The sequence below is a fragment of the Echiichthys vipera genome (genome assembly GCF_963691815.1).
Source record: "Echiichthys vipera genome assembly, chromosome: 11".
Lineage (NCBI taxonomy): Eukaryota > Metazoa > Chordata > Actinopteri > Perciformes > Trachinidae > Echiichthys > Echiichthys vipera.
Genome location: NC_139836.1, coordinates 14,381,886 through 14,407,146, shown reverse-complemented (window position 1 = coordinate 14,407,146; position 25,261 = coordinate 14,381,886). Strand labels below are relative to the sequence as shown.

At 38.8% G+C, this 25,261-nt stretch overlaps 1 protein-coding gene across 12 annotated transcripts in view; it reads left to right on the top strand.

The window, feature by feature from the left end:
• LOC310953864 (neurexin-1a) overlaps window positions 1-25,261 on the top strand; it is a gene marked incomplete at its 5' end in the record, with an annotated part of 257,217 nt that overhangs the window by 205,272 nt on the left and 26,684 nt on the right. For 11 of the 12 annotated variants that reach the window (XM_083923113.1, XM_083923117.1, XM_083923114.1 and 8 more), the window contains 3 exons: window positions 5,091-5,262; window positions 11,994-12,083; window positions 13,400-13,719. In XM_083923113.1, coding sequence (XP_083779239.1) covers window positions 5,091-5,262; window positions 11,994-12,083; window positions 13,400-13,719 — 582 coding nt within the window. The remainder of the gene's footprint in view (window positions 1-5,090; window positions 5,263-11,993; window positions 12,084-13,399; window positions 13,720-25,261) is intronic. The other variant, XM_083923111.1, reaches the window with a different exon arrangement.

Genomic DNA, 25,261 nt, shown 5'->3' with positions numbered 1-25,261 from the left:
ACCCGGGCTCTAAGCATGCCAATACTGTTACTTTGTATTTTCTCAGCCTGAAGATTTTTGCTCTTATCTTTCATCTAATATCCCTAAATCTGATGGTTTGGTTTTTGTCCTTTGTCTGTCGCCCCCTTTCATCTACCTCTTCATCTTCTTCTTCCAAGACTGTGAAGTAAGCTTTTTTTAAACTATGGAAATTCAAGTTGGCAGTTTGTGACTAAATGCAGTAAATTTATTAACGAGACCATGGGGAACATTAAAAGTCAATTGAAGGAGGCTATTAAAAGCAGGATTTTAATTGGGTTGTGTCCCTCCACTAAGCCTTTTTTCCTGTCTCTTCTCTCCTGTTTTTTTTTTCTACAGCAATGATACTAAAAAGTAAAGAATTATTTTGTCCAGTGTGTGGTAGTCCTTGAAAGATAATTCCCTATTTGAATCAGATTCTCTACTGTCTCCACTGTAAAAATCGGCCTTGGTGTAGGTCTGACAATGGCAGATGCTTCTGCCTCTTGCTGCACTTTATCCTGCTGAAGATCTGCTGTCTCTGTGGATCTTTCTGAAGGGTTTTAGGAGGGTCAAGTCTCTTAAAATTACACAGATTGCAGCCAACACAAGGTTTTACTACAGATCATCCTTCCTTCCATTCAGTTCTCAAAACACTGACAGGAGCTGCAGTCACTGTAGCCATCTGCTTTTCAGTATTTTGTTGATTGGTGTTTATGCCCGCAAGTAGTCAGTAAATTGTGTTAGTACTGTAGCTTTAATGCATCAGATTATATATTCTGTCAAAATTACATTACAGAGCATACAATTGGCCTAGTTTTGGTAACGTGGTGTGACACATTATAAATGGTTTTAATTGCACTTTAGCTTCTGGCTCATGAGACATGCGCGATTCAGACTTTACAGACTCTGGGAACTGGGCTGTGTGTGTGTGTGTGTGTGTGTGTGTGTGTGTGTGTGTGTGTGTGTGTGTGTGTGTGTGTGTGTGTGTGTGTGTGTGTGTGTGTGTGTGTGTGTGTGTGTGTGTGTGTGTGTGTGTGTGTGTGTGTGTGTGTGTGTGTGTGTGTGTGTGGGCGGCTGTGCTTGAAAAAGACTTAGTCTGTGCACATGGGAGAGTTGGAGATGGAGATGTAGTATTGGCTGTGCTGACTGGATAATGACATGCAGAGTGCTGCGCTGCTACAGTAGGTTGAGCCTCCAACCAGATGCTCCTTTCACTGCAGCTCATAAGCAGACAGAGAGAGGCTGCACCAAGATATACACTCATCTTAGCTGCATTAAGCAGTAGGATTCAGGGACTTCGATCATGTTCTTTTAAAGGAGCTTATTACAGTAGATATCCATAGCATGTGGATCCAAGAGTACTAAGACTAAGATGGTTCAAACTTCCTTTGTGCGATTGTCTTAATGTTTAAATGCTTGGTTAATGCTTTGTTTGTAAAGATGTCTGTATTAATTGCTCCGATTCACTGATATCCACTTCAAACTTACTTAAGTGTTTTTAAATTGATGATAAGGCTGTGTCTACAGACATTTTGAATAGGAGGTGCACAGTAGATTCTGTGAATTTTTGCCATTTTAAAGAACCAGATGGCAGCGTCACACAGACGGCCAGAACATGTAGGCCTGGAGCTCGGGGGGATACTCTTAACCACCTGATGTCCCAAAAACAATAAAGGGCAAAATGCTTGTGTGAAGTTTTTAAGAAGAGCAATACCAATTTCAAAAACAACACGTGTTATGGCTGCCAATCCAAGGCAATAATTCATACAATAATCTGCCAAATGGTCATCCCAGCAGGTGGTGTAACTTGAAATTAATATTTCATCATCAACAAAAACATCTTGATATGTCACATTACCATTTTTTGAAGCACATTACCTTAAAGTTGTAGTCTGTAAGATTTTCAACTATTTAATTGTCTTTTAAGTTCCTATCTATCAATCAAATCAAATCAAATCAAACTTTATTTATATGGCGCTTTTCATACAGGAAAGTATCGCCTCACAGGGATGTACAGAAAAAGAGAAACATCAAATAAAATCAGGAGAAGAAAGTTAAAAGAACCCAACCCTCCCACAATCATGCACAGAGACATACACAGATGTATACGTTCATTCACACATTCACATAAACACACACAGCCATGCAGGCACACAGATACACAGACTACAGAGACATGGCCGGGCAGCGAGACCTGAGGTACAGAGGAGTCTAGAGGAAGCTACCTTTTGGGGGGCCAACCACACAGGGAGAGATCCCAGTCCAAGGTCACAGGGAGAACCGCCACAGAGACCACCCCAACCCGAGCAGACAGGAGCCCCCGCACCAAGGTGCAGAGCCCTCTAGCCGCCCGGGTCGGAACCGTCCACGGGACAGCACCCCCCGCGGCCAAGATCAGAGACCACTCCCAAACTGGCAGGCCCCCCGAGGAAACACTGGAGATTAAAAACTGTTGCCTAACAGTAAAGGGTTAAAATATGGAAGCTAAAAACGAGGGACTAAAACATAAAAGCATAAAAGCATAGAGGCTAAAACGTAAAATAGAAGATAAAACCATAAGAGCATAAGACATGTAAATAAAACCATGAAGGCTAAAACACAGAGATTAAAACAGGAAATAAGGATAAAACGTGCTCTGATTAGCACTGCCTAAAAGAAATCAATTAACTAAAAGCCTGGTTAAAAAGATGGGTCTTAAGCCCCTTTTTAAAAACCTCAGCAGTCTCCGCGACCCTGAGGCTCTCCGGCAGGCTGTTCCACAGTCGGGGCCCATAATAACTGAAAGCCGCCTCCCCGTGCTTTTTTTAACTAACCTGTGGTATGGTTAAAAGGCCGGTGCCGGAGGACCTCAGGGTCCGCGTCGGCCGATAAGGTAAAAGCAAATCAGATAGGTAAGAGGGCCCAAGACCGTTAAGACACTTAAAAACTAGTAGAAGAACTTTAAAATCAATCCCGAAACGGACGGGGAGCCAATGCAGCAACTTTAAAACTGGTGTTATGTGCTCCCGCCCTCTGGTCCTTGTCAGCACTCGTGCAGCTGAGTTTTGTAATAATTGTAGATTCGAAATGCTCTTTTTGGGAAGGCCAGAGAGCAGGGCATTACAGTAGTCTATACGACAAGAGATAAAAGCATGCATCAGCACCTCCGTGCTGGCCTGAGAGAGAAACGGGTGGACTCTGGCTATGTTCTTAAGGTGGTAAAAACCTATTTTTGTTATATTTTTAATGTGTGGAATAAAACTGAGCTCAGAGTCAAAAATCACACCCAGATTTTTTACAGATTGTGATAGTTTAAATTTCTGTAACTTTGGTAAAAGTTTCTCTTTCTGGCCCTCAGGACCAATGAGTAAAATCTCTGTTTTGTCCTGGTTGAGCTGTAGGAAATTTCCTGCCATCCATGTCTTGATATCTAAAATGCAGTTAAAAAGGACATCAATAGGTCCTGTGTCATCGGGAGACACAGCGATATACAGTTGCGTATCGTCAGCATAACTATGAAAGCTGATGCCGTGCCTCCTGATGACGTCCCCAAGGGGAAACATGTAAAGATTAAAAAGAGTTGGACCTAAAATTGACCCTTGGGGAACACCACACTTTATTTTGTGGGTTTCTGAGGAACATGTATCCATACTTACAAAGAAGTGTCGATCTGTGAGGTAAGAAATGAACCAGTTAAGAACAGTACCAGAGAGGCCGACCAGGTTCTTCAGTCTATCTAATAAAATGTGATGGTCTACTGTATCGAAGGCGGCGGTTAGATCCATTAGTACCAAGACTGTGAGTTCATTGTTATCCAAGTTGCACCTGATGTCGTTTAAAATCTTTAAAAGGGCTGTCTCTGTACTGTGGTTCGCCCTGAAACCAGACTGACACTTCTCAAAAATGTTGTTTTCAATCAAAAAGTCATTTACTTGATTGAAAACAAGTTTTTCCAAAATTTTACTTAAAAACGGTAAGTTGGATACAGGCCGATAATTATTAAAGATGTTGGGATCTAAATTGCTCTTCTTCAGAAGAGGCCTCACCACCGCCGTTATAAAGGAGGCGGGGAAGACCCCCGTCTGAAGAGAGCAATTCACCATGTATAAAAGGTGATCCTCAAAGAATCCACAAAGTGTTTTGAAAAACGGTGTGGGAATCGGATCTAATAGGCAGTTTGTGGACTTTACTTGGGAGAGGACTCGACCAAGTGTCCCCGCATCAACCAGGGCAAAACTCTCCAGTGTTTCCTCGGGTAAAATCAATCATCCAGGTGTGTCAACATTGGAAATCTGTTGGGGTAAAAGACTCGATCTGATGTCATTGATTTTATTTCTGAAGTGAGTGAGTTAAAACAATGGTGACTGATCATATGACCCACTAATGAAAGCACTTCTACTTGCCTTATTGCTGAGTAGTGTCTGTCTCTATATGCAAATACGGCTATGTTAGTGACGCTGCTGACAGCGGTTGGTCTGCCGGCCCAGATCTTATACTGGTTATACTGCATTCACCTGTAAAAAAAAAAAATCAGGAACTTCCATCTTCTGAGTCAGGCTTGTAGTAAAGACAGAAGTGTAGTAGAAACATGTGTGTGTCTAGGGATTTAATAGGGTATCATATAGAGGGCGGACTGGAAATAGAGAGGTGAGTGTGTGTCAATAAAGTTTACAAAAGAGCAAAAAAAAGTCAACACACAGAGATCGTTAACGCGACAAGATTGAGGTCTCTGAAAGAACAGGCTCGCTACAAACAACGTATCTCAATTCTATACAGTACAACTTAAATGCAGAATAAAGTGAACGTGCTACTTGAAGCTCGGATTACATAAACAGAAAGATAGAGAGTGACTTGATTTTTTGCTGAGGATGCCATTACCCACTATATCTTTGCAAATAATATAGTTGCTATATTAATGCTCTGAATACAGTCTCTGAGTACAGTGCCTTTAAATATGAGTGGTAATAAGCATACCCTGCTATTATAGAGTGGCTAATGATGTGCTCAAGAAATATAAGAGATGCCTCCACTGTCCCGAAAATCTTTTTGAATAACCCAGTCATCTTTATTGTCACTCAAAGCTTTTCTTTTCTGTGTTCTTCTCTTTTCAGGAAAAAGGAAACATTGCCGTTGTATTTAATGTTGGAACAGATGACATTAATATTGAGGAGACGTCGAAGTTTGTAAATGACGGAAAGTACCATATAGTGAAGTTTACGAGGAGTGGGGGTAATGCCACTCTGCAGGTGGATGACCTGCCAGTCATTGAGCGCTACCCCACAGGTGAGTCACCCACTCTGCCTTTTAATTACATCTGCCACTGCTAATGTTTTTACTTCCCAAGCCAGCTAGTAAAGCCTTATCTGTTGGGATGTTTTTATGTTGACTTGGCATGTGCTTTAATTGCCTTTTATTTTTCAAGCAGCTGTTACAAATAATACAAGTGTTGTTGAGTTTTTTTTCTCATCTCTGATGTTTATTGCTGTACATTAATCAACGTTGTTAAATAACCCAGGCCTATGTACATTATTTGCACTTAAGCGCTCCCATAGTTTAAAAATCAAACTGTATAAAAGGGCAACCACCCACCCTGTCTACATGTCTGCATTTTATTCCCCATATACATAAATAATCCACCTACAGTGTAGGTGTACGGTCAAATCAATAGACTATTTACGGACAAATTACCACTTTTACTGTGGCAAGTAATTGTGTGCCAGTTCAATATTTATGCCTCTGTCAATACAGAAGATTGATTGAATTAAGGTGACGGCATAGACAGACCTGTAATAACACAGTCAAACAAAATAAATACCTGAATTAATCTGTTTCTTACTCAGAATTAGATGATCAGCCAAATGATCAGCTACATTTAACCATGACAATGCTCTCATGTATTAATCATTTTCACAGCATACTCCACAATTCTTCATTGAAAAAATGTAACTGTAACTGTATTCATTTTCTTTAGCATTAGTGTTATTACTAATAAAAATCATCATTTGTGTAGCGCTTTCCATTAACAGTTTATATGACAGTAGAAGATGAATTCCCTTACTACTGGCCTGTGTAATAAGTATTAAGTTATGGAAAAAAATATAATATATGTAATAGGTTCAACATTATATGAGTGGGATATTTATACTGGAAATATATTTTATAGAGTAGTGGTGAATGGTAACATTCATAAATTAAACTTTGTCTCTGGAAAATGGATATTCAAATTGGGGAATATGCAAACTCTGTGTAAAATTTGTCAGGGGGAAATATGAAGTAATCTACTTTTGGAAATGGAAAACAACTCAGCAACACTGGTATGTTTCTGTAGAATGTCAAGATGTTAGAAATATAATGACTCTGAAAAATAATGTACATGCAACTGCTTGGGTTTTTTAAATTGGTAACATTTTAACTGCTTAAAGGCTTTGACAAAACCTAAAGAGTATTAAGGGAGAGTGACTATCACGTGAATGTATGGTAATGCTTCAATGAAAACAATAGAATAGCTGCACAAGCAAGTGTAGCATTTACTCCACAAGAGTAAAACCTGCAGCCCCAAATCAAAAACATTTGTTGGATTGTGAGCATGCATAAAATGACTGGGCAGCCGGATAAACCTGTCTCTCATCTTTTGCATAATGCTTGGTGACCTTTTTAGCTATGACCAGTGCATTCATCCAAATGACAGAGGATTTTATGACTGGGACTCAATTCCTGCCGCTTGCCTCAGGTGGAAAAGGAAGCTAATGGCTTTTGACATGTTGTGGACATAGCAGAATGCACAGCAGGGTTAAATGTCTGGATGCTACGATCTCAATCTTCAAGCAACAAACGCCCTCAGTCCCAAAGACACTTATGATACAAACCGATAAACTGGAGGAAGTTGGTGAAAATAACTTTTCTTCCTTATTGTAAAGAAAATAGTTTCCATGCTTTTTTTTATTGTCAAGCAGGTTGAGGTGCTATATAAATACTGTATAAGTATCAAAACTCTCAGTCCACTGCCTCTGATTGGCTAGTACTTGCACCTTATTTACAGAATGCAGCAAAAAATGGCATTTCATTTGAGGTTTCCCTGTTCTAATAGATCCTCATTATACAAGTATGAGCTTGAAAATGAGCATAATATGGGACCTTTAATACACATAGGTGCAACACTGAAGATGATAGGATATTAAAGTGTCAATTATTAAATGTTTTAATAGTGCAGAAGTTAATGTGATGGGGTTGGCTTAGGCTCAATATAATGTAAATCACTTTGCAAAACACTATACCAAAGATCACTTACATATAGTAGCTTTTGAAGTTAATAATCAATTGGACTATTTAATGACTGGCAATGGAACACATGGCACAGTATATTTAATACTGGTTGACATTGTTAGAGAGAAAAACCTCTATTTCGAAATCTTGGTCAATGTATTGTGAAATTTGGTAACATAGATTAATTCCTCTTATAATAAGTGCTGAGTTGTAAATGCTGCAGGGAAGAAGTGACCAATCTCAAGCCCCACCAATCATGCATAAGTGACAATGCCAAGTCCAGCTACCTTATTAGGCTTGTTGCAGACTAATTACATCCAATCACAATTACTGCACAGTTCCTCCCCTCACCCCGAGCACACAAAGCCATTATTCTCTCGCCCGCCTGTAGTTTGATTAGTATCCATGTATGCCTCTAACGCACTCATAATAGCAGCCCTCAGCCACTCTTAGGCCACTCACTGAACAACAGTGATTATAATAAGAGTAGACAGCAAAGATAAAAATGATGGCTGAAGAGTGAGAGTGACAGAGAGTAGGAGATTATATGGGAGGGAGCGATCATTCTCAAAGCAAGGAAGTAATTGCTTCACCAGGGCCTATATTGCTGCCCTCGTAATCTCATTAAAAAGTATCATACTGCATACTTGTGGGCCATTAAAAGTCTTTAGCACAATTATTAGAATCTAAAAATGCAAAACGCACACGTGGACACATAGCTAGCCATCCATTTGTTGTAGTTTGGTTCTCTTTCCTTTATTCTTGCCCCGCTTTCATTCTGCACCACACACAAAAGGCTGGGCAGCAGTAAAAAAAATCAGCCCCTTCTCTCGAGTCTTGGCCATGGAAGTAATACCATCACAATGGTGCTGCCAGGCCCGCAGGGTACAGTGCAGTATCCTATCAGAGCACCCAATGAACACTCGCTGTGCACAAAGATAATGGAGAAGTCCCTGGCCTTATTCTTTTACTGTTATCAGAGCGCGGTGCACTTACAGAGCTCTATGTCTCGCCCCCCACTCCCTCAGCTCTCCGTTCCCTCTTTCTGTCCTTTTTACCTCGACCTGTCCACTGCTGCCCCCTCCGTCGATCTCACCCTCTGCCCTGTTTTTCCACCTTGCAGTGTGGAGTCTGATTTGTGTTATGAAGGGAAGAGGGTATGCTTTATCCATCAAAGCTCTATTTTATCTGTTCTGGTTTCTTCTCTTTTGTGTCCATGAGCCTTTTCAGCCTATTGTGCTAGCATTCAGCCCTGAGCATGCTGGAAAAATGGTGCAATGGCTACCACAGCCATACTAGAAAAAAAGGGAGCAAAATAACAAAAAATAATAGTGAGATTTGTGTATGTTACTCCATTTTTAATTCTCCAGGCACCATGAACAGAGGAAGCATTTGCATATTTGTTCATTTAATGTGGTGAGTGTCCAAGGGCTTGTAATAAGATAAAGCTCCCACCTTATCTGACCACTTTATTAATATAAAGGAAAACAAGTGAGTGAGGGCAAAGCAGGTCAGTTGGGACGGCTCAGCTGAAACGCTGCTGTCTGGCGGATGAGATAAGCCAGGCTGTCCCATACCAAACCAAATCACCACTCAGCAGCAGTCACAGGATCTGCTCGCAGGCAGGATGAATGGGCTTTGCTTCTGCATCGAAGCCCAGGGGATAGCATTGTTTAACACTCTGGTGTCCCATAGTGGGGATCAATACACGATCAGACCTTGATTGTATCCACACTTAATTAACCTCAGTATAAGGATAGACTTAGCGTGCCACAGGGTGCAGAGCCAAATGGATAAAGAGCTACTGTCTTTGAAAATGGAACATGTTTTTGGACAAAAGTAGAGGATATTGGCACAGCGGCACGCTGTGTGTGAGGATAAGTGTGTGTGTGTTTACTGCATCTGGCTGTCTAACAGTCTCTCTAGGAGTTTCCTTGCCGTTTTCTTCAAGAAATTGTCGTTTTTGTTACAAAACTTTGATAGCAACATGTAGACAAATACAAAACCTGTAATTCTAAATGGAAATTACGATACCTCCAAAACATGTTCATACATTGTGGCTGTCAAGGAACTAAAATGTTTATAATGAATTGCACGTGAATTAATAATGAATTAGGGAGGGAAAATGCCGTATGAAATCAGTGTTTCTCTTCTTCAGTCTAAACTCTTACTCTCACCGTCCTCCTGACAGTTGACAGTTTTTTCTCCTCAAATGAAGTTTCACAGTAGCAGAAAACAGAGGTGACATAACTAACACCCCATGACTGACAAATGGAGGTGACAGTTATTAACAAAGCCCATGAATGCTCCACGACAACAGAAATTAATGGATTATTCATAAATGTAACAAATTCAAAATATAAGGAAGCACAGCTGTGCATGTGCCTGCTTGTTTGTTTATTAATTTGTTTGTGTGTAATACTTCCATCATGCACAGTGCTTAGGAGAATTAGACAATGCAGAGCTCCAGAAGCTGTGCATGAGGGAAACATAGTGTGTTTAACAGTAGGCAGTATGGTAGATGTTCACTTATCTGAAACCAACTGGAGGCTGGTGTGCTTTGCATCCACCTTCTTGGAGGAATTTTGGGGATTTTCTAGCTGCAGAATGAATTAAATGTAATTTTCAGTTATTCTTAAATATGCCAATAATATAATACAAATGAAATGACCATGATTTGCGCCTATATGTTTTGCCTGTGCATTAACAGCCTGTTGTAATTTACACCTTTAGGTTTCATCATTGTCTACAAACACATCAATGAGCTTCATAGTTGCACTGGGTGACATGTTCAATACATTACCATGAATCTCAGTACTTTTGTCTATTTTACTCATTTTAGACAATTTTGCAATCTCTATCCCGCTGTCTTAAAATAGAGCTCTAACTGGAGCACCAAAGTTTTAAGAGTGACGTTTACTAAAAACTACTCTTGAGGAAATCATTCAACTTTTTTTGAAAAAGTCTATATTTGCAAAGCATTCGTTAAGATTTACGTTTTGGGACTAACACATTGTTGTATTTGGTATTTTTAAGGGATTTGTTGACAATTTCAAAGATATAGAATGTCGCTAACCTTGTACTTTCTCACAAATCCATTATCAGCCAACATAAGCAGAAGCAAATTTACAGTACATGTAATTTGAAAACTTGTGACGAATGAATGTTGAAGGTGACGTCCATGTACAGGATTAAAGGCTGAGTTTTGGTTTCACTCTGTTTAGCATGAATGTGTTCCAATAAAAGTGACCTGATTAATGGGGTAAAGGGTATAGAAATCTGAAAAATAGCTACACTAAGTACATATCATAAATTTGCAGTATCACATCAGACATTGGACATTGTTTCAGAAATAACATTCAGAGATCCACATCAAATAGCATACACAGTGGTCCTGTGTGGCATTGTTGTAATGCAGAATGTATCTGTCTACGTCAGTGTTGAGGGAGAAGTGTTCCACTAAATCTCCTTCCCAAGCCTTTGTGCTCCAACTGGGCACAATCAGCTGCAGCCAAATTCCATGAGCTGTATAGACAAGCTTTAAACCCTTTTCTGGTAGCTGATCCTCTACAGTAATTCAAGCTGATACGATTAAAAAATGTCTTTTTATGCGTCTTCTTACCTCTAAGACCTTTCATCAGACAAACTGTGCATCTGTTACAAGGTTACCTCCTTTCCTTCATGTCTCTGTGACTTCTTCGCCTCCGAAGCTATTCTCCACCGACTCATTGTTAGCTACCGGATCTTTTATCTGCCAGAACTGAATTAATATAGTTGATGGGACAAACATTGTCAATCTACCGGAAGAATGGGGCTGACTGAATTCAATCTCTGCAGACAATACCAGGGGAAAAGCACTCCGAGACAGTGCCACTTTGCTGAAAGTCTTCTGTTCTGGAGAGGTTATTGGCCTTGACAAAGGGATGATGCAGAGTTTACCCTCATTAATGCCGAAGTGCCCCTACAATCTTGGAGTGGAGTTTTTCTGGAGCTGCTTTTTCTGTCTCCTGACAGTTTTTTGGCTTATTCTCTGATTAGTTTTGGAAAACTACTTTTTAATTGACTCCGATGTTATCAATATGCAACATTCAGACAGTCAAACCCTTGACCTTTCCTTCTTAATGACTCATAGCTTTTGTCAAAGCCATTATATTAAGGATTTTACAAAGTTTGTACCTACATTGACATTGTCTTCTGACTTTCCTCTGACCAGATGCTCTGAATGTACACTGTGTTAATTGTTGTATTACAATTAGCTTATTATTTCTTGTCAATTAGGCTATTTATAAATGGGATGGGCATTTGTTTAAGTTAAATTGCCCTTTAAACCATAAAAGGTTGATTCAACAATACATTTAAATGTTCTTTTTTGAAAATGTATATAACTAGTTTAAAAGCCAGTTAAAAAGATACAGAAGGTGAAGACACATTGGATGTAAATATTTGGGTAGATATTTTGTAATGGAAACTTGTGATTTGGGTTGGTTGATAACATAACTCTTTTAATCTAGATGAAACATTTGCGTGTTACTCCACTTTCAATTAATATAGGCCTAATTTGTTTGCTAAAATAAAATAAAATGATTGAAGTTTGTTCAAATAATGTTTTAGTAAATATTGTTTTTTTAAATATATTAAACTTTTTAAATATAAAAACGTTGTGCAGTTGTATAGCTCCAGCATTAAGTATGAATATTTAACCTTTGACCTTACAGATTGTAACCACTGAAATGTCTCTTTAAACTTTAAAGGCAACATTGATAACGAACGCCTGGCGATTGCTAGACAGCGAATCCCATACCGACTTGGTCGAGTAGTTGACGAATGGCTACTCGACAAAGGTAAAATCACTGATTAAAATTTAAAGTAATTTGATCATAACCAAGTTGTAGCAATATTTTGTAAATAATAAACCTAAAAAATAAATGTTCAGTAAAACTTTAAAAATAAAATGATTTGAACAGTTTAATTTAGTTTGTAGTGTTTCATACTTTTCATAATAATGTATTTATGTCAGCTGTTTTAATAAGTGTTTATTGTCAGCTTAAGGTTAAAGGGACTGTAAATATGAATTTAAATCCACTTACTGAAGTAATATCAGCATTGTTAAAATGTCTATAAATTACTGTAGCACTTTGCTGTAAACATCTAAATGATAATTTTAAAAGTTCTTGTTTAGTCATTCATTCATTAGTTGCTAAGTGTTATTTGAAACACTTTTGAAACAGTACAGTACAGTACTTTGTCATTTGATCTGTTCTGATTAAACTGCTAGCTGATAAATAGAGTGCAATATGAATTGGCATCAGAATTCTGAGTCCCTTTAACAGACATTGTAAATATGTATAGGGCATTAGATCAATGAACTGTAATATAAAACAAACTGAGTGCATGCTTTGTTTGTTATAGTTCAATAACCAATTCATATTTTTTCACTTTAAATGTGACATAAGCCCCATCATTTTCATGTTTTCTTTTTGTTTGTTTCCTGTTTTGCCTTATGAAAGTGCCGTCATGAAATATTTTTGGGTTTTCTATGTGCCCAACCATATCCATTCAAGTTTAATTTCCCTTTGGTTGCTTTTGCTAAAAGGATGAATAGTTTCGAATTTGCTAAAGTATGTCCAATAAAAGTCAGATTATTGTAGCCTGGAAACATTTTGGAAGTTTTTTTTTTTTTTGTTGTTGTCTTTGTTTGTAAATCCTAAAATGTGTAGTGAAAATACAAGATACTTTAAACAAAGCATAATGAAATATATGCTTTTACCTTTTTTTACCAGGCAATTTCCTTCCATCGAATCGTCCTTTTATATTACTTTCAAGATTATGATATCTTTTCAAGTGTAGTTCAATATCTTGCATTCCCATACCATTACTACTTCTGATTAATATTATTTTTTTTTCTTCTTATTTTATATTAAACTGCCCTTTTAGCAAAGCTGCATTGATTTTCTAAATCCTGTGTTTTAACATGTTTACTTTTTTCTTCTCATCATTATAACTGCAATAAATTACCAGGGTTTGCCTCTACAACCCGTAATTTATTGATCTCATAAGCCACTGGGCAAATAATGTTTTTCTGTCTTATTTTTTTTCCTGTTCAGTAAAAGTGGCTGAGTCCACATTCTTGTATATATGTAACGTTGTTTTCCCACAGGGCGGCAGCTTACAATCTTCAACAGCCAAACAACTATTCAGATTGGGGGCTGGGAGAAAGACCGGAGTCGATCCTTTCAGGGCCAGCTTTCGGGCCTCTACTATAATGGCTTGAAGGTGTTCAACATGGCCGCCGAGGGGGATCCCAATATTAAGATCGAGGGCAGCGTGCGGCTTGTAGGGGAGTCGCCCTCCTCTATCACGCCGCAGTCAAGCACAACAGCCAATCGCTCCGAGACATCCACGTCCATCATGGAGATCACCACTACGACAGCATCCAGCAGGCGAGTCAAACAGACTACACCTCGAGAGCCTCAGCAGGTAAGAATCTCCAAATGATGCTGTTCTAAGTGACTTTCACTCATGTCATTATTGTCTCAACTTGATCCATTTTGAATTACTCACAATGCACAGTGTGACGCTAAGCACATCCTGGATCAATATAATGCATCTCATCATTATGCTTTTATATAGTGGAGCATGTGCCTTACTTTATCGTGTCATGCCTTTTTCTCCTTGAGTCCTCTGACCTAATAACTGAACGAAAATAAGTGCATTGTTCCACTGTTGAGAGTAGGACCACAGGCACACTGTGGAGTGTTTCTCCCTTTGCAATCAGATGTGACACTGTGTGGTGGTGTGTGTATTAGAGTGATAACCATCATAGTGGTCTTCCATCATCTTTATCTGTCCTGCATGAGCGGTGCAGCATCTGCAGGAGCATATTACTTCTCAGATGTCACAATGTGTGACTAAACAATGCAATTCAAAACCTATGTCTGTCTATCTGACCGTTCTTACGCAGTCCTTGCCAAGAACAGAAGATAAAAACACTCTAGAAATATATTAAAAGGCCATTTAGAAATGTCTTTGTAGAAATAAGAATTGAATTACTAATCCTAGTCCTGCTGAATCCTGGAGGTTCTCACCTCTTACTTCTATCTTTGCATCAGGAATTCACTTGCAACAAACTCCATTATGATCTAGGAATACCTGAGAAGTGAACTGATGATGGTATTGACTCATTTAGGTCACAAAGAAAAAAAGTTTCATTATTCTGTATCACAACAAAGAGAACAGTCAGAATGTGGGGAATGTGGGAAATGGCCACGTGTTTGTATATGAAACAGAAATAGAAGCTTCATGCTCACTTTCAGCCTGTACAAACAAATCAAAAAGCGACCTCATTGAGAACTAAGAAACATGTTTTAATTGTTATGGAGCCAAAGCTGCTCTGCGATGGCATTCAAAGATTAACAAATACGGTTATTAGTTTAAATAATGGGAATTTGACATTGTATAAATATGTCCAATAAGCCCTGATAGTAAAAAAATAATGTTTTTGAAACCATGAAGATACATAGTTGCTTAAGTCGTCATCCACTAAAGTGACCCTTTAATCAGGGCTTAATCAGCTTTTACAAATTATAGTTTAAAATCATTGTGGATTTACCTCATTTTGGATTAATTGGATTGGGTAAAGAAAGATTTTAGCATCTCCTAAAAAAATGAATAGGAAGTGTACAGGCCCTTGCTTTAAATGACTTCAGCACATCTGCGCCACAAGCCATTACTAGTTTCTCACACTGCTTGGTCCATTCTTCTTGCAGTCTCTTCCACTGTTTGGTAACTGTAGTGGGTTTTGTAGCCATCATTTTGTCGCCAAGGATTTTCCAGAGATTCTCTACGGGGTTTAGATCTGGACTCTGGGCTAGCCATTTCATTGTTTCAATATTCTTAGCTTCAAGGAACGGCCTAACCTGTTTTGCAGTCTGACCCCCCTGTCAGACTGCAAAACAGGTTAGGCCGTTCCTTGTTCATTGTCTTGCATGAAAATTGCAGACTGATTGGGAGACAACTGCAGTGAAGGTATGTTACCGAAGGAGGTTCACTTAAACTTTTGCATTCACCTGCCATGTAGCTGTACAAGAGGACCAACTCCTGCTGCAGAAAACATCCCACAAACAATGACATTTCCTCCTCAAAATTTACCTGACTTCTTTACACACTGTGGGTTCAGTCTTTCCTCAGTCCTACCCCGTACATAAACTTCCCCATCAGACATAAATAAATTGAACACACTCTCAACACTGAAGTGCACTCTGGACCGGTTCTCCTCTGTCCACACATGTGCCTCAGCAATGGCAAGTCTAGCCTTTTTATTCTTTCTACTGATGAGATGTTTGGTCACTGCAGAGTGGGCTTTCAGTCCAAATTGTCTTAAATGACAAGACACTGTGTACCAAGACAGATCCTTGTCCTGTTCAGCACTGAACTGGCGAGCAACTCAAGCTGCAGTGTTCAACTGATTCCCAATTGACAGTGTTTGCATATTCAGGTCTTTCTGGCACTTGTTGACCGGCCTTTTTAAGGGACTTAAATGAATCTGTGTCTTTGTAAAGTTTCAATATTCATGAAATCACAGACTTTGAATGCCCAACCTCTCTTGCAGTGGCTGAGAGGGTCATTCCTTTGGCCTTCATCTGGACAACCTGCTGTCTCAGGGTTTCAGTCACCTCAGAGTGGCTTACCTTCTTGCAAAGTAACTAGGAGAGCTGCCAGATGAATAGGGTGTGTCCAACAATTAAGTAAATTGTCACCAGATGCCAGATTAACACCAATAACTGTGAGGTATCTGAAGGTGTTCTCTAATTTTGCTTACTGCTTTTTTAACAAAATAAAGGTTTTTGTTGATGTGCCCTGGTTATTTAAAAAAAAATGGTAAAAGTATTTATTAGTTATTAGTTGTTCTCTAATTTTGATCTCCACTGTGTATATACTGTATATATTGCCTTTCAAGTGCAATGCTGTGTTCATTAGTTTCATTGTTGAGAAGTTGTTCCTTCAAATCATTTATTTAATTTCACCTTGTTGCTTCTGAATAAAATGCCAGCATAAAATAGCCTTCAATGTTTATGTATCAAGGAAGTTAGCCTCAAGCTTTTGTAGAGCTTTATAAAAAGATTACCTTTGCACTGCCGAACGGCATGCTGCAATACATTCAAATCAGATAAAGAAAGAGAGACTGGTGAGAGTGGACAAGTTACATTGTAGCATACTCAGTGATGTAACTTTCAGAATGAATGTACTGCATTTATGTAGTGATTTTCTAAGCATTAGCCAGCATTAACACACCCGTGGCAGAGGCTGCCGTGCAGGAACCATTCACACACACCCTTACAATTTGGAGCAATCTTGCTGTTTTACATTATACTTTTGGGGTTCGGTATCATGCCCAACACTCATAGACATGTAGACTGCAGTGACCAGGAATGGAACCACTAACCTTGTGATTAGTGGACTGCTCTTTTTTATTAGCTACACAGTGTCAAGTGTGAAGTTGTTTGGATGAGCCATTCTCAAGAAACATACAGGCTGCAATTCCTGAGGCCAAGCAACTGGCCCATTCCCAACAGGCACTAGTATTACGACATGACAAACACCCACGGATAATTTACACCTAGTTTTTAACTAAGCAGCAGTAAAGACCCCACATTACTGTCCCCAAACTCCCTCCCTCATCCTGACCATTCTAACACTTTGTGTAAGGGTCTGCAGATGCTGACAAAGAATACAATCATAAATATTGATCTAGTGGAATGGTTTTCTTTCAGACTCAGCATGGTTCCTGAACCGTTGCAGGAGCATGTAATGCAGGCGAAATATCACACAATAGACTATAATTATATCCAAACACCCAGTGGTGTTATGAATTGCCACCAAGGAACCAAGAGATTGGCAGAAAGGAACAGGCTTGATAAGATGGATGTGCACCTTTTTTTCAGGCATTTTCATCTGGGGAGAAATAAAGTGATATAAATGACTGTGAACATTTAGAAATACAGTGTATTACAGAGATATTTATTAATTTACTGCTGTTAATATTTTCTGCTTTCGGTATGATCTGATGTTGGATATCTGACATTATGATTAGATTCTTCTTGAACAGATTACCTATCAATAACAGTTTACCTTGATGCAATTGTGTGTACAACTACTGGTTTTGATGTAAGCAGTTTAATGTATATTTTTAAACTGTATATTTAATTATTTTGGGGTATCTACTCTCTCTATTGTTTTAAAAGTATGTGGTGTATCGGTAAAGCTTCAGGCAGGTTAGTGGTGATACTGTGATGATTTTTTGAGAGAATTAATTTAGAGACATTGTACTGTCAATGAATGTTGCAAGCTAATTTAAAGGATAATTTAAAGGCTGAAAAAATGAGACTGAAAATGAGACTAGCCAAGGCTACCTGTGTTGGTTTTGGTGTTATCTAATGCATTCATACTGAAAGAAAGGTCTTTGGATTAAAAAGTTGCTCTGTGATGTAGCTGGAGAGATGAATGAGGCATGCAAAAACGTGTGTACTGGGATGTGTCAGTGCATTCAGTCTGATTCAACGTGACGACCTTCCCATGGAGAGCCCCCGCGGTAGGACATTACTGTCTCTGGACACCACACTTAGAAAGACATTGTGTCTGGCCTTTGTAAAAAGAGATGCTGCATTCACTGTCATTTCCCTTGAATAGTCAGCATTTTAATCACTGTCCAGCTGTTCCATCTACACCCTGATGGTGATTGCAATACAGTGAATGCTTTTATATCCTGAGAGCCTTACATTTACTGGGACACGTACGTTTTTAGTATGGCTGGCCTCAGTGGACATGGAATGGCTTACACTGACGGCAGCAGTATCAGGCTCTAATCATTGAAGCTTGGTAAAAGTGGTGCTCCAGAAAATGTAGATCAGGATTGTAAAAATTGCAATTGGCTCCAACATAATAAGGGAATAAATCTCAGTCCTTATTTTAGGCCTGTCTATCAATGAGAGATAATGGTAATTGTACTTTAGTAACACACACATAAATCCTGTTAAATTAACTTAAATTAACGTTGTGATTGTCAGTAGAGACCAACACAGAGCTACAAGGAGAGTGAATACTGGAGTTACATTCATCAGGTAGCCAGAAACACTGAACAGAATATGAGGATTGGGCATGATTACGAGAGGAATTCAATCAAATCTTTCAGTGGTTCCAAATGAGGGGTCTGGGGGCGCCAAGATCACGCAGGTGTGCTTGGAAAAAAGTTTGAGAACCTACTCTGTTGGAGACTTTTGGCCTCCACCTACACTGTTAAATCAGAGCACTTTTTAAAATGTCTTTGTCAACTGACAAGATATTTCTCTTCTCGAATCGTGACCCCAGTATCATGAATCATATTAAAATTGTTACATCCCTATTTATGATACATATTTTAGGGATTTCCAGACAAGGGTACATTTAAAAAAATCGGAAATGTCTTTTTAAACATATACAGTATATCTGACAAAAACCAAGAGACATCTGAAGATCCTAAACAAACTCCTTCTTTCACTGTCTCTTTAACAGATTGTTTTTTACTTGTGATTTTACTGATTGTAAACTGACGTCCACCGCATTGCAGTGATGAGAGAAAAACAGACCTTGATACAACAATCCTAGTAATCAGTTTGACTATGAGTACACAATGCCTAGTTTCTTCTAGTTTTTGAGCTGATTGCTCTCGATACACCCCTCACTTAAAAAAAAAGTGCTGCTGTCTCGCTGTGCGCACATGGTCAAAATGCAAGCACAATTAAATATTTTAGTGACACTAAAAGTGACACTAGCTCTCTAGATTAAGGGTATGTCTGTGCGCTATCCCACTTATCTCCTGGAGGGTAAAGATGGTGCTAATCATCATTAATATAATGATTTTTAAGGGTCTGGGGGGACTCTGACTTCTCAGGTGCCCCATCAAGAAGTTATATAAATGCTCGGCTGGAGTTAAATTGTAATTAAATACTGTGTGGGATTTTGCGTGCGGATGGCATTACATTAATGTCATTCTTCTCAAACCACTGGCTGTCGATTCATGCTTTATTAACAAAGAATAAGATCTTCTTAGAGCACACATGGTCTAACCAGGTGTTCCATGGGAAAAAAGATGATCAGTCAAAATTTTAATTAATAATTATTAGAATCCCCCCCCCTTCGCTTAAGGGATGATAATTAGATTGATTTAATTCCTGGATTACAACCCTCTCAGCTACAGAGGTAATAAATTATAGTGAGACCTCAACCTGTTTCATTTATTTTGATCATATCTTGAAGTTTACCTGACCAAGAAATTCTACACTTGGCTTTAACGTGTCAAATATTTTCTATTCTTTTCTTTTTCTTAACAGAACTTCTTGCCCTATATGCCGGGGTGGTAGCTTACCATATGGGCATTGCTGTCATGTCTTAATGGTGTGTCTGCTCCCTGTGCCTGTGCCTGGTCACATCCAGTTAAAGCATAATGCACTTGCGTTTGCATTCACAAATAATGGAGGATACTGTACATATACACCAAGAAGTGCTTCTCACTTCCCTTGTCTACCAATATTTTTAAGACAATATCTACTTCTGCTTAATTTATTTATTATTAGGAAAAATGGGTGCCACCCCCAAGTAAAATATATTTGTGCTAATGGGAGACACGTTTGAGATTTTGGTACTGTATCTGCTGATATCAAATAAGGAACCCATACTGCCAACCCCCACAGGTCTAATGGTAATACTATCATTTTCAGCATTATGGTGACTTTTCTCTTTCTTCTCTCTATTCTGTCTCCATGGTCCTCAGTGAAAAAAATGTATCAGTTTGATTTTTCGGTCTGAAGATTTTTTTTTTTTCTAAAAAGTTGTAGAAACTTTGCAGACAGTTTTTCATATATGGCACATCATTGAAATGTCTGAATTTAATTCTAGATAAATGGAAGCCAAAGACAATGCACAACACATTTTTTGTTGCAACTTTTTGAAGGTCTGGTGGACAATATGAAGGAAAATGTGAAGCTGCAGAAAGATAGCCTTTAATACCAAACGATTCTTAATCAAATCCTCTCAAGGATAAGAGATATCTCCCTATGTAGCAGTTACCCTCCCAACAAAAGAGAGAGGGAGAGAAAAAAGACGAAAGGCCTGCTATCAAAAAGAGCCATTGAGAGCTCTTGACAGTGATGGATCCTCACCTGCATTGCTCTGTTTTATCAACCCTGGCCAGCACACATACAGTATATAAATCTCATGAGCGGTCAGAGTGTGAGGCTGCCATCCAGCAGTGCTGTCTGCAGTAACATTCTCTAAAGTTTGTATTGCTCGATGGCATGGCATCATGAAGAGACACAAGGACAGAAAATGTATCATAAGGTCTGATAGTATGCGCTACATACAGCTATGTTAAAGAAGTGTGGATGTGTCTTTATATAAGTATGTAGAACACAAAATTTGGTGTGTGTTCTATGCTAAAAAATCAAAGTCTGAATTATCCTAGTCTTATTCAAAAGGGAGCGTTAGAGGTCATGCAGGGGGAAGAGAGTGGGACTTTGGAGGGAGTTGGAGTTGTCCATGTTAAAATCTTTCTTCCTCAGTGTTTATAGCTTGTGCATACCGTCAATGTCATCACTCAACTTTAGTTGTTAGTCTTGATTTATAATATGATCAGCAACTACTTAATGACTTGACACTTGACTAAACTAGATGAGTAGACGCATGAGTAGACTGTGGTTTCCCAGTCATTTTTTTTAACTACTTCCACAGCCACCCCTTTTTAAATGTCTTCAGGTTGGATGTCAGGGGATGCTCAGCGGGAGATAGCCAGTCAACAGTAGATCCAGATGTTCCAGTCATAAATCAGAAATAAAAAAATATAATTACTTAATTAGTATAAGTGTATATTGGCTAAATGCATTAATATTCAAATATATGAAAACCCATTCTCACGCTCACTAACATCTCATGATGTGGTGCTAAAGACTTTTTTTACAACTCCAGAATTTATAAAAAGGGAAAATAAAATTCCTCATAAATACCACATTAAAACACCCAGACCTCTAGAACACCATAGAAAAACCCATGCTGTGATTTGCTATCGAAGCATTTTGACCTTTGGAGATTTCTGCAAGAATTGCTTTTTTTGGTGATTGGCACTTCTGTAAGAGATGGGGACTCGAGTCGCTTAAGTCACACACAAATGTGACTTGAGACTTGACGTGGATTCGCCCACCAAAGACTTGAGACTCAACTCTGACTCAAGATTTGAGACTCGTGCACAATCTTTTTATTTATGTACTTTTTGGAGCATTAACATCAGGAGCAGAAAGTCATTCTCTCCCACAGAGATTCGCAAGCGGCCACACTCAGAGGAGAGGACACAGAGAGATGACACATCACCTGCTGCTGATGACCGAGGCAAAGTTACTTCTAAGTTGTATATTCAACAAACCCAATCCGGTCCCAGCCTGTCCGAATATCCAGCTTAAACTAATTTCACCCCGGTCTGTTGCTGCAGTTTCATTACCCTCTGTCATATTGTTTGGCTTTAATAACTTCAGGCACAGTCGAAATAAGAAATCGCCGAATGCAACGTCTGTGTGTTAAGCTCAACTGCATAAACTATCAACCTTAGCTTGCTACTAATGTTAGCTTTGTGAGAGATTAACTTTCAGATTGGCAATCATTAAATTACATATTTTTGAAAAGTGTTTTCTTGCCGGTGCTGCCTCCATCTGCTGACTAACGTTAAAATTGGAGAAAAACCTGTTAATTATTAATGTCAGCTTAAGGCAAGCTTACGTTACAGGTTTATTGTTGACCATGTAATGTTAATGTTAATGTTACTGCGTTATTAGCTTACAATTACACTGCATTTGAGAGGCTTGAGGATTTTTTTATTTATTTAACAGGAAAAACATCTCTTTTTTCAGAGTGCCCTGAGACAGACAGCAGCACGACTGACAACGTTTCTGACAAACATAATGAGCAGCTAATATAAAATACGTGACTATAATACAATAAAAATATATCAAATAAGTGAAAACAGCAAATATATATCAATATATCATGCAGAATATATACAGCCAGATGTGTCTGCCTCCAAGTCATTAAAAATGTATTTAAATCATCCAGTTAGAGCAGGACCTGGAGTTTCAGGTGTGTCTGTAATTAGTTAGAGGTAAAGGGAGCAGCAAACGTTGTTAATTTACAGTAGATTATAAGGTGTCATTAGTTGGGACCTTGTGGAATTATACAAAACGGTTGAGCGCCAACTCTATATTATTATTTATTAAAACCATAAAGAATTTGATTAGGACTTGCTGCTTCCCTCAGAGACTTGAGACTTGACTTGAACTTCCCCTCAAAGACCAGAGGATTGACTTGGACTTGCAAATAGTAACATTTGACCATCTCTGACTTCTGTTCTAGAAAAGTTTCCGGGAACCCCTTATTGTTAATATACCTGGCAAAGCCATCAATCCTCTGAACGCCCTAGGTCTCTAGTTGGTGGTTGTAAAGTTTCATGAGGCTGTGATTATCCCAGAGGTCACAACAGCTCATTTTATACAGTGAGGTCAAGTTTTTAAAAAATCGTCTCACTAAAAAGTATTGAATACATTTAGATGTGTATATTATAATGGTCCTGGCAAAATGATTAAAAATGTATACTCAAGAAACTATGAATATCTTTAGCTCATCCAACATTTTTCACATTGTCAACCAAGGTGGTGGTAGAGGAAAAGTCATGGGCTCACCAAAGTCAGGCTACATTGACTGAAAACCATGACTGTCAGTATGAACGTGTATGCCAGTCCATACATTAGATGTCAAGCTATTTCCCTGAAGAAGTTCAAACTTGACCTGTTGGTGGCACTAACAGAAAAGTCAGAGGATTCCCAAAGTCATTAGGATTTCTGCTTCAGGGATCTTGAATATCGAATATAAGACAACTCACTTTTTCAAATGTATTAGAACCATTTTCAGGTATTCAGGCCAATATGTTATTAAACACAACAGTAATATTTGACCCTAGCTGACATTTCATGCTTGCCATGTTTCCTAATAACCTTTTTTACAGAGTGCAATTCCATTTTTATAGCTTGTTGCTGGTGGAAATTCAAGAAATGCAGATTATAGCCTGTCCCCTGGGAGAATGAATGGCCACTATGTCACGTCATTGCCACCAAATAGCCAATTGGCCCCACTATTTCTGAATTAACCCTAGGTGAGGCGGGTGTAATGGTCGTTCAGGGGAAGTGAGGAACATTCAAAACACATTGTGAGGGCCATTTCATTTAAACTCACAGCACATGGTTCAGTTCCGGCTGAACTGGCTTGTAGTGGCTCTGTTTGTCTAGGTCCCTGAGACGAGGGGCAGAAACCTGGCCTCTATAATTCACATGGATAATCGAAGGTTTGACATGCTGCAGTGCTACACCTTCAGTGCAGTGTTTAGGTAGCTCCTTGTCTCCCTTGCTGGCTCTTACAAACACTTTAATAAACTTAGTGTCACAGTAATCTTGTGGTGAAAAATCTTCTGCAACTTAGTATCCAATAACTGCTCGGTCTGCAGCTTCTCCTTTTTTATAATCATCCATGCATTTTGTCTCGTTATTGTATCTGGTACTACCTTTAGGCATTGTTGTGATTGTCCTGATACCGGTAGGGATTATTGTTTTACAAGCTAAGGCTGCAATAAGTCTGCAGAGCCTAGATTTAATACTAATCCTGCATGCATCAATACTCAGATCTGAGACTTACCTTGGGTATTAAGCACTCCTCAGGCAGCTGCACACAAGGTGCTGGTTCCTTAATTGTGCTACACGATATGATACTTGGATATGAGCTAAAGGATGATTCAGTATTTATTTAGATTCAGATATATTAGATCTACTGTTAAATTTTAACATTGCTATCTCTGATCTTTAGAATAGAACCGGAGCATGTCTACATAAAAAATAGATCTCAAATTCTCAAAAAAAAGAACAATCATGCAGCTTCATGTTCTAGTCCTTTTTAGTGAATTTCCACTGCGTAACAATTTATCTTGGGGTCATATAGTATTAAAGCCTGTTTGAAGTTGTTAGTTGTGAGATAGACAACAATGGAAGAAGTGGCGCTAATTGACATTTACATGTGATGACTTTTAGATTAATTATGGGATCCCTACTCCCTCCATGCCGACAAACTCTCCAAAGTCAGATATGTCCCCTGGTCACTGGCCATTTAGATAGATAGATAGATAGATAGATAGATAGATAGATAGATAGATAGATAGATAGATAGATAGATAGATAGATAGATAGATAGATAGATAGATAGGAGGAAATCCGCTTCAATGGTAGGTGCATACGTAGCACAAACAAGACATACAAAATTATACAAAGAGACAAAGACATGGATTAGCACTCTGCACACTGGAGATTATATTTCGTGTCACTTAACAGGAGGTTACTTATTTAAAGGTCGTATGGCAGTAGGAACAAAGCTCCTGCTGACGGGTGATTCCACCTAGGAAGAAGGAAGGGGGGTAAAGTGCTGGTACAGTGCATCATCTAGGACATGTGTGATTGTGAGTGCTTTGCGGACAATAATACAGTTAGTTGGTTTCGATTGACAGGCATATACAGTATGTAATTTGTCAAAAGGCACTTTCCTCATAAACTAATGGACAAAATGCAAGCATTTAACAAGAAAAAGCTGGCAGTTAGGATTGCTGTTCCTGCTCATTTGATTGCAGAATAAAAAGCAGAAGTTTACTTTGTTCATTTGATGACATTTAGAGATGTAACCGTCTGTGTTTCTGCTGGTGTCAGCCATGTGATCACACACACCGCTCTCACTGCTGAATTTCATGATGGTTGTTGTTTTTTTAAGATTGCTTTCATTGCTTTTTGTTCTTATTGGAAAGTGGTAGAGACAGAGCTAAGATACCAGGCTGTTGAGGATAAATGGTTTGCAATTTCACCACCAGTAAACTCAGATGACAGTTAAATGAAATGCAGACTTTCCAGCCCATCTC